A 14,750-nucleotide genomic window follows, 5' to 3' on the forward strand; every position below is an offset into this window, starting at 1 on the left:
TCCACAGCGTTGTGAGAGACTGATCAACAAATAAAGGAAGCATTTGGTTGCAGTCCTTGCAGCTAAAGGTGGCACAACCAGTTATTGAGTGTAAGGGGGCAACTACTTTTTCACACAGGGGAATTGGGTGTTGCATAACTTTGTTAATTAAATAAATAAATATCATTTTTTTTGTTATTTGTAAATTCAGGTTCCCTTTATCTAATATTGGGTTTTGGTTGAAGATCTCATAATATTCAGTACAGAAAATATGCACAAATGTAGAAAATCAGAAAGGGGGCAAATACCTTTTCACAGCACTGCAAATAAATGCTAACAAATGACTTCACGGCAAAATAAAGCACAAGAGCAGAGACTGAAAAGAAATCTATGCACAACGCGAGGTTGCCGGGCCAGAGGCTGATGTAATGAAGTTGAAAGCATGCAAAATGATTGTTGACTGGTACAAAGTAAATAGATGCCTTCCCCTTTGTTTCTGATGTCTGCTTAAGTAGGTGACTAGCAGCAACGGTACCACAGTGTGACTGTGACTATTGATGTGTTTTGTCATGAAGTCGCTGTTACAAGTTAATAACTGGCAACATCTCCTTAAAGGGCGTAAGAGAAGCATGTCAAAACGTACATCTGTGATTTCTGGTGCACATGGAAGACAATCTAGATAATACTGAACAAGTTAAGACAATGAGGAATGTTTGTGTGTGATATCAAATTTGTTGTAGATATTGTAAAATAGAAAATAGGTTAATATTTTTGTAATGTAGACATGACCGACTAGTGACAAATATGCCTGCTTTTTTCAGTTGTAGTATTGGTGGTTGTGCATATACACTTTCATTTGATATATTTGTAAATAAACCACTTCAACAAGACAACCTATGTGATTTTGATTGTTGTTCAAATGTCTCTAGTGACTAACATTGAAATGGCCCATCTTTAATCCTACACCAATTGCAACAGACAACCTGCAATCATCACTACATCACACGCACTACATTCACTTCAGTATACAGTAGCGTCTCTCTGAAACTCAAAGATATTACTTGCCACAAAATATTATGATTGAATTTGGTTCAAAACTAGATACGAGTAATGAAAATAAAGCTTCCATTAGTGATTTCATATTTAGGAATTTATTCATGGCTCTGTGCGATGTACAGTAGGCCTACATGTGGTTACAGCTACCCAGCTCACTCCCTTTGATAGCATGTTCACACCTTGATTAACCATCTGAAGTAAATCCCACCTTGATGGGTGATTCCCCAGGTCTGATATCAGTGCTAGGCAAGTAAGGACATTGTATGGGGAGCAGCTGTAGCCTCAGCCCCTGGTAATTAGAGGCAGAATCTGTTGAAGCAGATGCAACAGCCGGAGGTACTTGATTTAGCTAGTCGTCACAGTCTGGATCACGTTCTGTGTGAATTAATCAGAAATCCCTTAAATCTCCAATTCACAACACCTAAGAGACTCTATCCTTCCTTCAGCCCATAACCTCCCATCCCACCCCCTCCCCTCCCTCCTTAACAGAAACACAGACAAATCAGAGGGAGCAGATTTGCATTTAAGTCAAAACACTATGTCAGGAATAGCAGGTGTTGTATTTGTCCTGTCTGATCTGAACAGGAAATAACAATGAACTGCTCATACTTTTGCAGAAAATGATATTCAACGCTCACAGATATGAGTATTTTCTCTTGGGCAGATTATACAAATAATGTCTACATACTTCAACTTATCTATTTCATGGATATTGGAACAGATATTTCAAACATACATTCTCAACGTGCTGAAGATTACATAGCTCAATATTGCAATATTCTGAATTAAATGATGTACTTTTTGTGCTTTCCATAATTGATATGCATCAATGACAAAAATATGTGTAAGACAGTATGGTATATTACATGTGGTATATGCACAGATCTGCACAGACTTTCATGAACCACACAGAACCTATGGTTGAGCCAAATCACTAAATAGCTAGCTCGTATACAAAAATTGCATACAAATACACATGTTTACAGTGACTGCATACAGCTACAGTTATCTGCCTTTTGAAAGGATTAATAATTAATTGCATTTTCTGATCACGTGAGTCCATTCCCCAGCAACACAATTCAAGTCATGGCTCAAACTGAATTGAAGAGTTGAAGATCGATCAAGATAATCAGCTTGTAGAGTCCATGATGAAGGTCTCAAAGTCTGGGTTCAGGTCAGTCACCAGGGCGTCCACAAAGTCCTCAATGGTGGGCTGTCTCTGCAGCATCCCTGTGTCACACAGATACACGGACAGGGATTGAGCATATTGCCCTTTAAAAAAGGTTTATATGCTGTCACTGAAGTAAAACTCCTCCAATGAATTGAAGTGAAACACCTTAGTTAAAATATAAAAGCAGAACTTTCAGTTAAATAAGATATAGCTTATGGCCTGTAGTGGATATCAGGTAACACGGAGCCAATTCATTAAATGCAAGAGTACATAGAGAAGTGTATTAATGTACCTTTAAAGTTGTCCTCAAGAGTAAACACTCCTAAGTTCTCATTTGTTGTTTCAACACTGCAACAGTACAAACGTCAAAAGGTGTGATATTGAGGGGGTAGAGTGTCTCTATACACATATAATCTCCTTGCTAGCCTGCTCCAGTATGTTTCTAACAGGCCATTCGGAGCAGCTCTGGGAATATGTGTCTGTGTTATGAGAGTGTCTGGTAGCTCATGCACGGAGCGCACACTCTCTTCACAATTCCGCTGCACTCTCGCTTTGAAGTCAGTTCATTTCCCCCTTGTGTTGCTGCCAATGTAAATAGGCACTCCCCCCTCCTTCCTGCATGGGTCACCTCCAACACACACACACACACACACACACACACACACACACGCAGTAGACAGGCACTAAAAAGAAAATGTAGATACAATTTTTTATCAAAATTCAGGAACAACACACTTGCATTTATAACCACATGCAAAGGGTTCCAATAATAAAACACACACACACACAGAGACTCATTCATGCATGTATCCCCCCCACCACACACACACAGCAGGGAGTCCTCAGGGAGCAGGGAGGCTCTGAGAAGTTCCCTTCCTAAAACTGGCTGAGCAGTTGGAAAATGAGCCCTGAATGAGCTTGGCCCTGGCCTGCATTAAACTGGCTGCCTCCCACACTGGAGCCTTGTGAGAAACAGACCAGGGTTCATCTTCCCCTTTAGCCACCAGTCAGAAGCAGGTTTCACGCTGCCCGCCCTCCCGCCCTCTCTCCCAACAGCTAGATAGGGGTATAAACCAGAGCACAGTCACAAGGCCTCCGAACCAAGGTTCTAAACCCACATGAAGGTGGTGGTTTTCAGGCACTCGTATGATAGGGGTTTATTAAAAACTAGATCWTACTTGATGTTCAGCTTGTAAGCATTGTGGTTTGCCGATAGTGGCATAAGATAACATGTTCTCTGGTAGAAAAACATCCACTGAATCACAGAGAGCAGGTATTCCCAAACGGGGGGGGGGGGGTACACGCACTGCCATCGGGGTACGCCAAATGTGATTCACAATTTCTTAAAAAAAAAAAAAAAATCCTTCACATTTTTAAACAGTCCATTTATATTTTCCAATGGGGCTATACATTTGGGTGAGGTTGTTTTCTCGCCTGAGTAGCCTCATTTCACTGCCAAAAATAAAATTAAACCATCTAGTGTTCAGCGAAATAACAACACAATGTCAAATACAGGTAGCCTAGTCAAATAATTAACATCCAATCACATTAACCATTACTCTCTCGTAGGAATTCCACTAACGGTCCGTATGTAGCCAAACGTAGCTGCTGCTCATGTTGGTATCTGTACTGATGGCGCAAAAGAAATGACAGGTAGACATAGTGGAGTGGTAACGCGCATTGCTCCCAATGCCACTTGGGTACACTGCACCATCCACCGAGAGGCTCTTGCTGCCAAGGGAATGCCTGACAGCTTGAAAGACATTTTGGACACTACAGTGAAAATGGTTAACTTTGTTAAAGCAAGGCCCCTGAACTCCGTGTATTTTCTGCACAATGCGATGATATGGGCAGCGACCATGTAACGCTTTTACAACATACAGAAGTGCGCTGGTTATCAAGGGGCAAAGTACTGACTTTTTTTTTTTTTTAAATTGAGAGACGAGCTTAAAGTTTTCTTCACTTACCATCATTTTCACTTGTCTGACCGCTTGCATGATGACGAGTTTCTCACACGACTGGCCTATCTGGGTGATGCTAATTCTCGCCTGAATGATCTGAATCTAGGATTACAGGGCTCTCTGCAACTATATTCAATGTGCTGGACAAAATTGAGGCTATGATTAAGAAGTTGGAGCTCTTCTCTGTTTGCATTAACAAGGACAACACACAGGTCTTTCCATCATCGTATGATTTTTTGTGTGTAAATGAACTCAAGTTTACGGACAATGTCAATTGTGATATAGCGAAGCACCTGAGTGAGTTGGGTGCGCAATTACGCAGGTACTTTCCCGAAACGGATGACACAAACAACTGGATTTGTTACCCCTTTCATACCCTGCCTCTAGTCCACTTACCGATATCTGAACAAGAGAGGATCATTGAAATTGCAACAAGCGGTTCTGTGAAAATTGAATTTAAATCAGAAGCCACTGCCAGATTTTTGGATAGGGCTGCGCTCAGAGTACTGTATCCTGCCTTGGCAAATCGCGCTGTTAAGACACGGATGCCCTTTGCAACCACGTACCTATGTGAAAGTGGATTCTTGGCCCTCACTAACATGAAAACTAAATACAGACAGACTGTGTGTGGAAAATTATATAAGACTGAGCACACCCTTCTCATTAACCTGTGGTGAGTTACTCACAATTTTCGACGAACAAAAGGTTTTATATGTAAGATGGTTAAATAAAAGAGCTAAATTATTGATTATTATTATTATTTCAGCCTTGGTCCTATAAGAGCTCTTTGTCACTTCCCATAAGCCAGGTTGTGACAAAAACTCACACTCATTCTTATGTTAATAAATGTATCGTATAGTGTGTGTGTGGCAGGCTTACAATGATGGCAAAAAACAACATTTGAGAGTGTGCTGACCCTGGTGCTAGAGGGGGTACGCAGCTGGAGGTTGAATGTTTGAAGGGATACAGGACTATAAAAAGCCACTGACCTAGAGGATGATACTGCAGTAGTACAATATTTGGCTAAACCTGCTATTTTCAATTGCAGAAATCTATGGACTATTCAAATCTACATGTTTTTCTTTCCTCACAAAACTATGACATTATAGGGCAGTAATATAATATTGCATATATGAACCTTAGAGGGCTAACCACTAAATGCTATGCATGCACGGTTTAACTCAAATGGATTTTCACAAAAACATGACATCATTGGGCTGGGAATGGTGAGCTCATCTAAGTATCTCACCATAGATCTCACTCTGCAGTCACTAATCTGGATCCACAAGGCTGTCTGCAGCATCACTAGCACTTTCTCTAATGACAGCTATTTCCAGACACCTCTCCACAAGGGGATTTGCAGTGGACTGGCCGGGAGCCTGCAGCCTGCCGTGCTGCAGGTTAGTGTGTTAAATAAGCATGGAGACTAATCTGCATAACCAGAGTCACAATGTGACAAAAGAGCAACCAGCAGGTAAACGCCAATGATGTATATAAACACCAGAATGCAAATTCTATGTATTGGCCAATGAGAGGCTTTGAAGCCACCAGTTGGCCATATTGGTACTCCTCAGAAGGAGTAGTCCTCCATAGGAATGAATGAATTTCTACAGTATTTTAATTGTTTCAAGGACAAAATTACAAGTATTTTTAGTTGTTGTAGTGGGGACAGTGACATTAACACTAATACACACACACACACACACAACGTCACAAACACATTGAATCCAACCACCGCGCTCACACAACACACGACACAGCCACATTCATTGCTTCCACTTCACACAACATGCATTTGCACACACCACACACACACACCACACAGTACCAGTCAAAAGTTTGGACATAGCTACTCATTCAAGGGTTTTTTCTTTATTTGGTACTATTTTCTACATTGAAGAATAATAGTGAAGATATCAAAACTATGAAAAAACACATCATGTAGTAACCAAAAAAGTGTTAAACAATGCTAAATATATTTTATATTTGAGATTCTTCAAAGTAGCCACCCTTTGCCTTGATGACAGCTTTGCACACTCTCGGCATTCTCTCAACCAGCTTCACCTCGAATGCTTTTCCAATAGTCTCGAAGGAGTTCCCACATATGCTGAGCACTTGCGGTCTAAGTCATCCCAAACCATCTCAATTGGGTTGAGGTCGGGTAATTGTGGAGGCCAGGTCATCTGCTGCAGCACTCCATCACTCTCCTTGGTCAAATAGCCCTTACACAGCCTGGCGGTGTGTTGGGTCATTATCCTGTTGAAAAAGAAATGATAGTGCCACTAAGCGCAAACCAGATGGGATGGCGTATCACTGCAGAATGCTGTGGTAGCCATGCTGGTGAAGTGTGTCTTGAATTCAAAAAAAAAAATCACTGACGGTGTCAGTAGCAAAGCACCCCCTCACCATCACACCTTCTCCATGCTTCACAGTGGGAACCACACATTCGGATATCATCCGTTCACCTACTCTGCGTCTAACAAAGACACGGTGGTTGGAACCAAAAATCTCATATTTGGACTCAAAAGAACAGATTTACACCGGTCTAATGCTCGTATATCTTGGCCAAAGCAAGTCTCTTCTTATTGGTGTCCTTTAGTACTAGTTTCTTTGCAGCAATTCAACCATAAAGGCCTGACTGACGTAGTCTCCTCTGAACAGTTGATGTTGAGATGTGTCTGTTACTTGAACTCCGTAAAGCATTTATTTGGGCTGCAATCTGAGGTGCAGTGAACTCTAATGAACTTATTCTCTGCAGCAGAAGTAACTCTGGGTCTTCCTTTCCTGTGGCGGTCCTCATGAGAGCCAGTTTCATCAAAGCGCTTGATGGTTTTTGTGACTGCACTTGAAATAACATTCAAAGCTCTTTTAATGTTCCACATTGACTGACCCTCATGTCTTAAAGTAATGATGGACTTTTGTTTCTCTTTGCTTATTTGAGCTGTTCTTGCCATAATATGGACATGGTCTTTTACCAAATAGGGCTATCTTCTGTATACAACCCCTACATTGTCATAACACAACTGATTGGCTCAAACGCATTAAGGAAAGAAATTCCACAAATGTACTTTTAACAAGGCCCACCTGTTAATTGAAATGCATTCCAGGTGACTTCCTCATGAAGCTGGATGAGAGAATGCCATGAGTGTGCAAAGCTGTCATGAAGGCAAAGGGTGGCTACTTTGAAGAATCTCAAATATATAATATATTTTGATTTGTTTAACACTTTTTTGGGCTAATACATGATTCCATGTGTGTTATTTCATAGTTGTGATGTCTTCACTTATTCTACAATGTAGAAAATGTAAAAAATTAAGAAAAACCCTGGAATGAGTAGGTGTGTCTGAAATGATTCTTCATGCCACGAGAGGTACCGGATCCTGGCAAATGGTTCTGGAACTAAACAGTCCAAAACAGAGGTGCCGGATCCTGTTGGAAAACATCGGCAAAGGAAAAACATAAGTGAAATCATAGCCGTAGAATAATCATTCTTGTTTACACAAAAAGAGACAACCCTGTCAAACCCTGGGACAGGCCTGTAAGCTATGTTCTGCTCCTGCCCAGTCTGGCAACCGAGAATGATGGATTTGTCAAATTAGTCATATTGCCTTTAGATATTGGCATTCTCCATTCACAATGGCACTGCTCTGAGGTATGAGGCTATGCCCATTACATGTCATTATATATGCCAATAATGTTAACAAAAGTGGCTAGTAAATAAAAGTATTTCCAAAATCAAATTACCACAGGGTGGGGCTTTTATTACTTTATTAAACGCCAAGATTTAACACTAAACAGGGTTAGGTAAACAGGCTATTAGGTTAAGTTTAACCAAGATGTCCCTTGATGAAGGTTATTGCACAACCTGCTTAAAAGGCTCCCAAGACACTCCAACATGACCACTGTGCCCTGAGGACTTTAAAGCAAACCAGACTCATACATCAATGGGTCTATATGGCATTAAATGTGTAATCCATTAGTTCTGTATTCTGAAAAGGAGCAATTTGCTGGGACAGCAGAAGTATTGTTTCAAGTCTTTTATCCATGGAAAGAACAATTATTTGTCAGTCTGAGCTTTCTACAGAAGAAAATGTTACAGTATTCCAGCTGAGAGTCTGTATGCACGATTTGTTGTACAGTGAACTTTTGTTGAACAGCTGCGTAACTAACCTGTGCTTAAAATACAGGTACATACGGAAGAACTAAGGTCCATTAAAAACATTAAAATTACTGAAATAAAGGCTGCGTTTAGGTAGTATGTGCAGTGCAGCACTATTTATTTACTTTACAGAGGGTGGTGATGTGTATCTCTGTGGCTGGCTAACAGCAGAGTAACAAAAGGGTAATGAGGACTCGGGGATGGACGGAAGGGAAACGGACTCCGTCTCAGTAGAAGCTGCCTGCATCAAAGTGCCAGGCTGAGCCACATTTGTTGATCAGCCATTAATCCCACTACTTCTAGAGTGCTGCTCTGCTGTGTCATCTGGTGCTGGGGCAGCCCAGCCTGGCCACACCTTGGGATTTAGGCTTGTCCCAGACTGACTGACTGACCGACCACAGAAGATTAGAGCAGAGACAGACATTAGGAACTGCCTTGGCATCGCTGAGATAGTGTTTTTTTATGTGTTGAAGTTATTGTTGCATGTGTTAATGTCACTTTCACCAGTAGAAAGTAATAGATCACTATTACATATTTGCATATACCATATTGCCCCTCCTACTCAATAACATAATGCTGAGTACGACAAGCTCTTTGAACAAACAGGGTTGAGCAACAATCACTCATAATCATACAGTTCATAACAGATTTCTGGTTTCTCTAGCACTTTACGTTTTGATCATAACCATTTAAAACATGTCAAGGTGTTTAAGTAATTACCTCTTTCTAACCTGGCGGCAAACTATCTTCTTATTGCCACTATAGTTATGTCTTTGAAGTTAAGGAAACTCGTTCTTTCTTGAAACAGCTTTTAAAAACAGTTAAAAAAAACAACCATGACAAGAGTGATGACAAACATTGCAAAGAGCAGTTTGGAGGAGGATGTCTAACTATTTGAGGAGGAAAATACATTTAGAGCATTGATTGAACCTCTGGTAACTTAGAATGACTACATCAATGTGACTATAAATTAAATCCTCCTAAGTTCATAAGGACTCATTCATACTGTACTATGGTGATTAAAGACTCATACTACGCATACAGTGATCCTCTGATTAAACCAGAGGGAGACAAAGGAGTAGCAGACTAGAACCAAGGCCAATAGAACCAGGCTCAGAAGGTTTATTAACTTCAGAACAGGGTCATTATATCCACACCTGATTAGGCCAACTGGGCCAGGCTGAGCTGAGAGGCCAGGTCCTGGGACCTGCTCCATTGCTTAGGTAGCTCCATTGTCCCATGTGCCCCTTCTGATCCGTGGTGGGCAGAGGAGGCTATGGGAAACAGCAGGCCCATGAAAGCCCCCTCTGTGGCGGCCTGGGCCCTTGAACAGAGGGCTTCAGTCAGCATGGGCCGTCAGTCGATCACCTTTCATGCTCTCTGCTGCCATTTAATCCCGGGGCTACTTTTCACCACATGCTGGCTGCCTGGGAAACGTCCAGGCGCAGCATGGAGCGGGCAGGGAGCCACCCAGATAAAGAGACCAGGCCTGCCTCTGAGGAACCTCTCTGGGCTTGCGCCGGGTTCCCCCAACCTGCCCCTTCACCTTTCAACCAAGATCCTCCACCCCCAGACCCCGGACCCTTACTGCAGGGAACAGCAGGGAAACAGACCACTTTATCTGCAAACTTCTGTAACGGGGTTCGGTTTGCTCAGTGTTGGTTTATGTAAGTGTTTCTAAAATGATATTGCCTTGAGGCTGTGCAAATACAAAAATCTTCATAGTAAACATGTCACTTCCAATGACTAATTACTGTACTCACTCAAAATGTTCCCCGATTTTTAGTTAGTTTCTCAAAACCAGTACACCATTTCTAAAGGCTTGAACAGACACATGTAAACAATCCTTACTTTATTACAGTAATTGAAGTGGTCATGATGATATAGTAAATCATGTAGACAAGATGATGTGCACGCACTGCCATAACGACCTACTGTACAGTAATATGGAGTTGATCCCCCTTTGCTTCTATAACAGCCTCCACTCTTCTGGGAAGGCTTTCCATTAGATGTTGGAACATTGCTGCGGGGACTTGCATCAATTCAGCCACAAGAGCATTAGTGAGGTCGGGCACTGGGTTTGGGCGATTACACCTGGCTCGCAGTAGGCATTCCATTTCATCCCAAAAGGTGTTCAATAGGGTTGAGGTCAGGGCAATGTGCAGGACAGTCAAGTTGTTCCACACAGAATATCTAGAATGTCATTGTAAGCTGTAGTGTTAAGATGTCCCTTCACTGGAACTAAGGGGCCTACTGTAGCCCGAAGCATGAACAACAGCCCCTGACCATTATTACTCCTTCACCAAACTTTACAGTTGGCACTATGCATTAGGGCAGGTAGCATTCTCCTGGCATCGACCAAACCCAGATTCATCTATCGGAGTGCCAGATGGTGAAGCGTGATTCATCACTCCAGAGAACGCGTTACCACTGCTCCAGAGTCCAATGGCGGTGAGCTTTACACCACTCCAGCCGCCGCTTTGCATTGTGCATGGTGATCTTAGGCTTGTGCGTGGCTGCTCGGCCATGGAAACCCATTTCATGAAGTTCCCGACGAACAGTTATTGTGCTGACGTTGCTTCCAGAGGCAGTTTGGAACACGGTAGCGAGTGTTGCAACCGAGGACAAAAGATGTTTATGCACTACAGCACTCAGCGGTCCAATTCGGTGAGCTTGTGTGGCCTACCACTTCGCGGCTGAGCCGTTGTTGCTTCTAGACGTTTCCACTTCACAACAACAGCACTTACCGTTGACCGGGGCAGCTCAAGCAGGGCAGAATTTTGCCAAACTGACTTGTTGGAAAGGTGGCCTCCTATGACGGTGCCACGTTGAAAATCAATGAGCTCTTCCGTACAGGCCATTCTACTGCTAATGTTTGTCTATGGAGATTGCATGGCTGTGTGATCGATTGTATACACACTTCAGGATCGAGTGTGACTGAAATAGCCCAATACACTAATTTGAAGGGGTGTCCACATGTAGTGTATCTTAACAGTTAATTAAAGCGACAGGACTGTTTCACTAGCCCAGACTGGAAGCATTGAGGAGTTTACCACATCAGTCACCGGTTTCATTAATAAGAGCATCAACGACATCATCCCCACAGTGACTGTATGTACATATCTCAACAGGAAGCCATGGATTACATACAGGAAACATCCATACTGAGCTAAAAGACAGAGCTACCGCTTTCAAAGAGTGGGACACTAATCCGGACGCTTAAGATTTCCCACTATGCCAGGGGTGGGCAATACCAGTCCTCGAAGGCCTGATTGGTGTCACAACTTTTCCCCAGCCCTAGCTAACACACCTGATTCCAATAATCACCTAATCATGATCTTTAGTTTAGAATGCAATTTGATTATCCCCGCTGTGTTTGCTAGGGAAGGAGAAAAAGTGTGACACCAATCAGGTCCTCGAGGACTGGAGTTGCCCACCCCTGCGCTACGCCCTCCGACAAACCATCAAACAAGCAAAGCATCAAAAGAGGACTAAGATCGAAGCCTACTACACTGGCTCTGATGGTCGTCAGATGTGACAGGGCTTACAAACAATCACGGATTACAAAGGGAAACCCAGCCGTGAACTACCCAGTGACGTGACACAAGCCTATCAGACGAGCTAAATGCCTTCTATGCTCACTTCGAGGCTAGCAACGCTGAACCATGCATGAGAGCACCAGCTGTTCCGGACGACTTTGTGATCACGCTCTCTGTAGCCAATGTGAGTAAACAGGTTAACGTTCACAAGGCTGCAGGGCCAGACGCATACTCAGAGCATTCGCTGACCAGCTGGCAAGTGTCTACACTGACATTTTCAACCTCTCCCTAACCCAGTCTGTAATACCTACATGTTTCAAGCAGACCGCCATATTCCCTGTGCCCAAGAACGACAAGGTAACATGTCTAAATGACTACCGCCCAGTAACACTCACATCTGTAGCCATGAACGCACCAACAGATCAGACGACGCAAACTTTATTGCACTCCACACATTTCCCACCTGGACAAATGAACACCTACAGTTGAAGTCTACATACACCTTAGCCAAATACATTTAAACTCAGTTTTTCACAATTCCTGACATTTAATCCTAGTAAAAATTCCCTGTCTTAGGTCAGTTAGGATCACCACTTTATTTTAAGAATGTGAAATGTCAGAATAATAGTAGAGAGAATGATGAAAGAAATAAAAGCTGAAATAAATCACATTCCCAGTGGATCAGAAATTCACATACACTCAATTAGTATTTGGTAGCATTGCCTTTAAATTGTTTAGCTTGGGTCAAACGTTTTGGGTACCCTTCCACAAGCTTCCCACAATAAGTTTGGAGAATTTTGGCCCATTCCTCCTGACAGAGCTGGTGTAACAGTCAGGTTTGTAGGCCTCCTTGCTCGCACACGCTTTTTCAGTTCTGGCCACAAATTTTCTATAGGATTGAGGTCAGGGCTTTGCGATGGCCACTCCAATACCTTGACTTTGTTGTCCTTAAGCCATTTTGCCACAACTTTGGAAGTATGCTTGGGGTCATTGTCCATTTGGAAGACCCATTTGCAACCAAGCTTTAACTTCCTGACTGATGTCTTGAGATGTTGCTTCAATATATCCACATAATTTTCCTGACTCATGATGCCATCTATTTTGTGAAGTGCACCAGTCCCTCCTGCAGCAAAGCACCCCCACAACATGATGCTGCCACCCCCGTGCTTCACYGTTGGGATGGTGTTCTTCGGCTTGCAAGCCTCCCCCTTTTTCCTCCAAACATAACGATGGTCATTATGGCCAAACAGTTCTATTTTTGTTTCATCAAACTAGAGGTAATTTCTCCAAAAAGTACGATCTTTGTCCCCATGTGCAGTTGCAAACCGTAGTCGGGCTTTTTTATGGCGGTTTTGGAGCAGTGGCTTCTTCGTTGCTGAGCGGCCTTTCAGGTTATGTCGATATAGGACTCGTTTTACTGTGGATATAGATACTTTTGTACCTGTTTCCTCCAGCATCTTCACAAGGTCCTTTGCTGTTGTTCTGGGATTGATTTGCACTTTTCGCACCAAAGTACGTCTATCTCTAGGAGACAGAATGCGTGTCCTTCCTGAGCGGTATGACGGCTGCGTGGTCCCATGGTGTTTATACTTGCGTACTATTGTTTGTACAGATGCACATGGTACCTTCAGGCGTTTGGAAATTGCTCCCAAGGCTGAACCAGACTTGTGAAGGTCTACAATCTTTTTTCTGAGGACTTGGCTAATTTCTTTTGACTTCCCCATGATGTCAAGCAAAGAGGCACTGAGTTTGAAGGTAGGCCTTGAAATACATCCACAGGTATACCTCCAATTGACTCAAATTATGTCAATTAGCCTATCAAAAGCTTCTAAAGCCATGACAATTTTCTGGAATTTTCCAAGCTGTTTAAACGCACAGTCAACTTCTGACCCACTGGAATTGTGATAGTGAATTATAAGTGCAGAAATCTCTGTAAACAATTGTTGAAAAAATGACTTGTGTCATGCACAAAGTAGATGTCCTAACCGACTTGCCAACTATAGTTTGTTAACAAGAAATTTGTGGAGTGGTTGAAAAACAAGTTTTAATGACTCCAACCTAAGTGTATGTAAACTTCCGACTTCAACTGTATGTGAGAATGCTGTTCATTGACTACAGTTTAGCGTTCAACATCATAGTGCCCACTAAGCTCTTCATTAAGCTAAGGACACTGGGACTGAACACCTCCCTCTCCAACTGGATCCTGGACTTCCCGATGGGCCGCCCCCAGGTGGTGAGAGCAGGCAACAACACATCCGCCATGCTGACCTTTAACACAGGGGCCCCTCAGGGGTGCGTGCTTAGTTCCCTCCTGTACTCCCTGTTTACCCYCGACTGCTTAGGTCGTGCACGACTCCAACACCATCTTAAGTTCGTCAACAACACAACGGTGGTAGGCCTGATCACCGACGACAATGAGACAGCCTATAGGGAGGAGGTCAGATACGTGGGAGTTTGGTGGCAGGACAACAACCTTTCCCTGAACGTTAGCAAGACAAAAGGAGCTGACCGTGGACTGTAGGGCCGAACACGCACCCATTCACATCAATGGGACTGTAGTGGAGCGGGTCAAGAGCTTCAAGTTCCTCTGTGTCCACATCACTATGGACCTAACATGGTCCAAACATACCAACACAGTCGTGAAGAGGGCAGGACAACGCCTTTTCACTCTCAGGAGGCTGAAAAGATACCGAAGCGGTACCGGAGCGTCAAGTCTGGGACAAAAAGGCTCCTGAACAGGGTCTACCCCCAAGCAGTAAGACTGTTTAACAGTTACTCAAATGGCTACCCTGACTATTTGCATTGACACCCTTTTTATTTGCACTGACTCTCTTGCACCGGCTCTATGCACACTCACTGGACTCTACCCAGACACTCACACATAC

The 14,750-nt window shown here is 43.0% G+C and overlaps 1 protein-coding gene across 1 annotated transcript in view; it reads right to left on the reverse strand.

Moving 5' to 3' along the window:
• Positions 1–1,540: 1,540 nt before the first annotated feature.
• The window catches only part of LOC112080734 (mitochondrial intermediate peptidase), a 32,343-nt gene continuing 19,133 nt past the window's right edge, over positions 1,541–14,750 (reverse strand). The window contains exon 19 of the mRNA XM_024146577.2: positions 1,541–2,265. Within this exon, the coding sequence (XP_024002345.1) occupies positions 2,165–2,265 (101 nt within the window). The 3' untranslated portion in view covers positions 1,541–2,164. The remainder of the gene's footprint in view (positions 2,266–14,750) is intronic.

This window comes from Salvelinus sp. IW2-2015, unplaced genomic scaffold (genome assembly GCF_002910315.2).
Source record: "Salvelinus sp. IW2-2015 unplaced genomic scaffold, ASM291031v2 Un_scaffold16467, whole genome shotgun sequence".
Lineage (NCBI taxonomy): Eukaryota > Metazoa > Chordata > Actinopteri > Salmoniformes > Salmonidae > Salvelinus > Salvelinus sp. IW2-2015.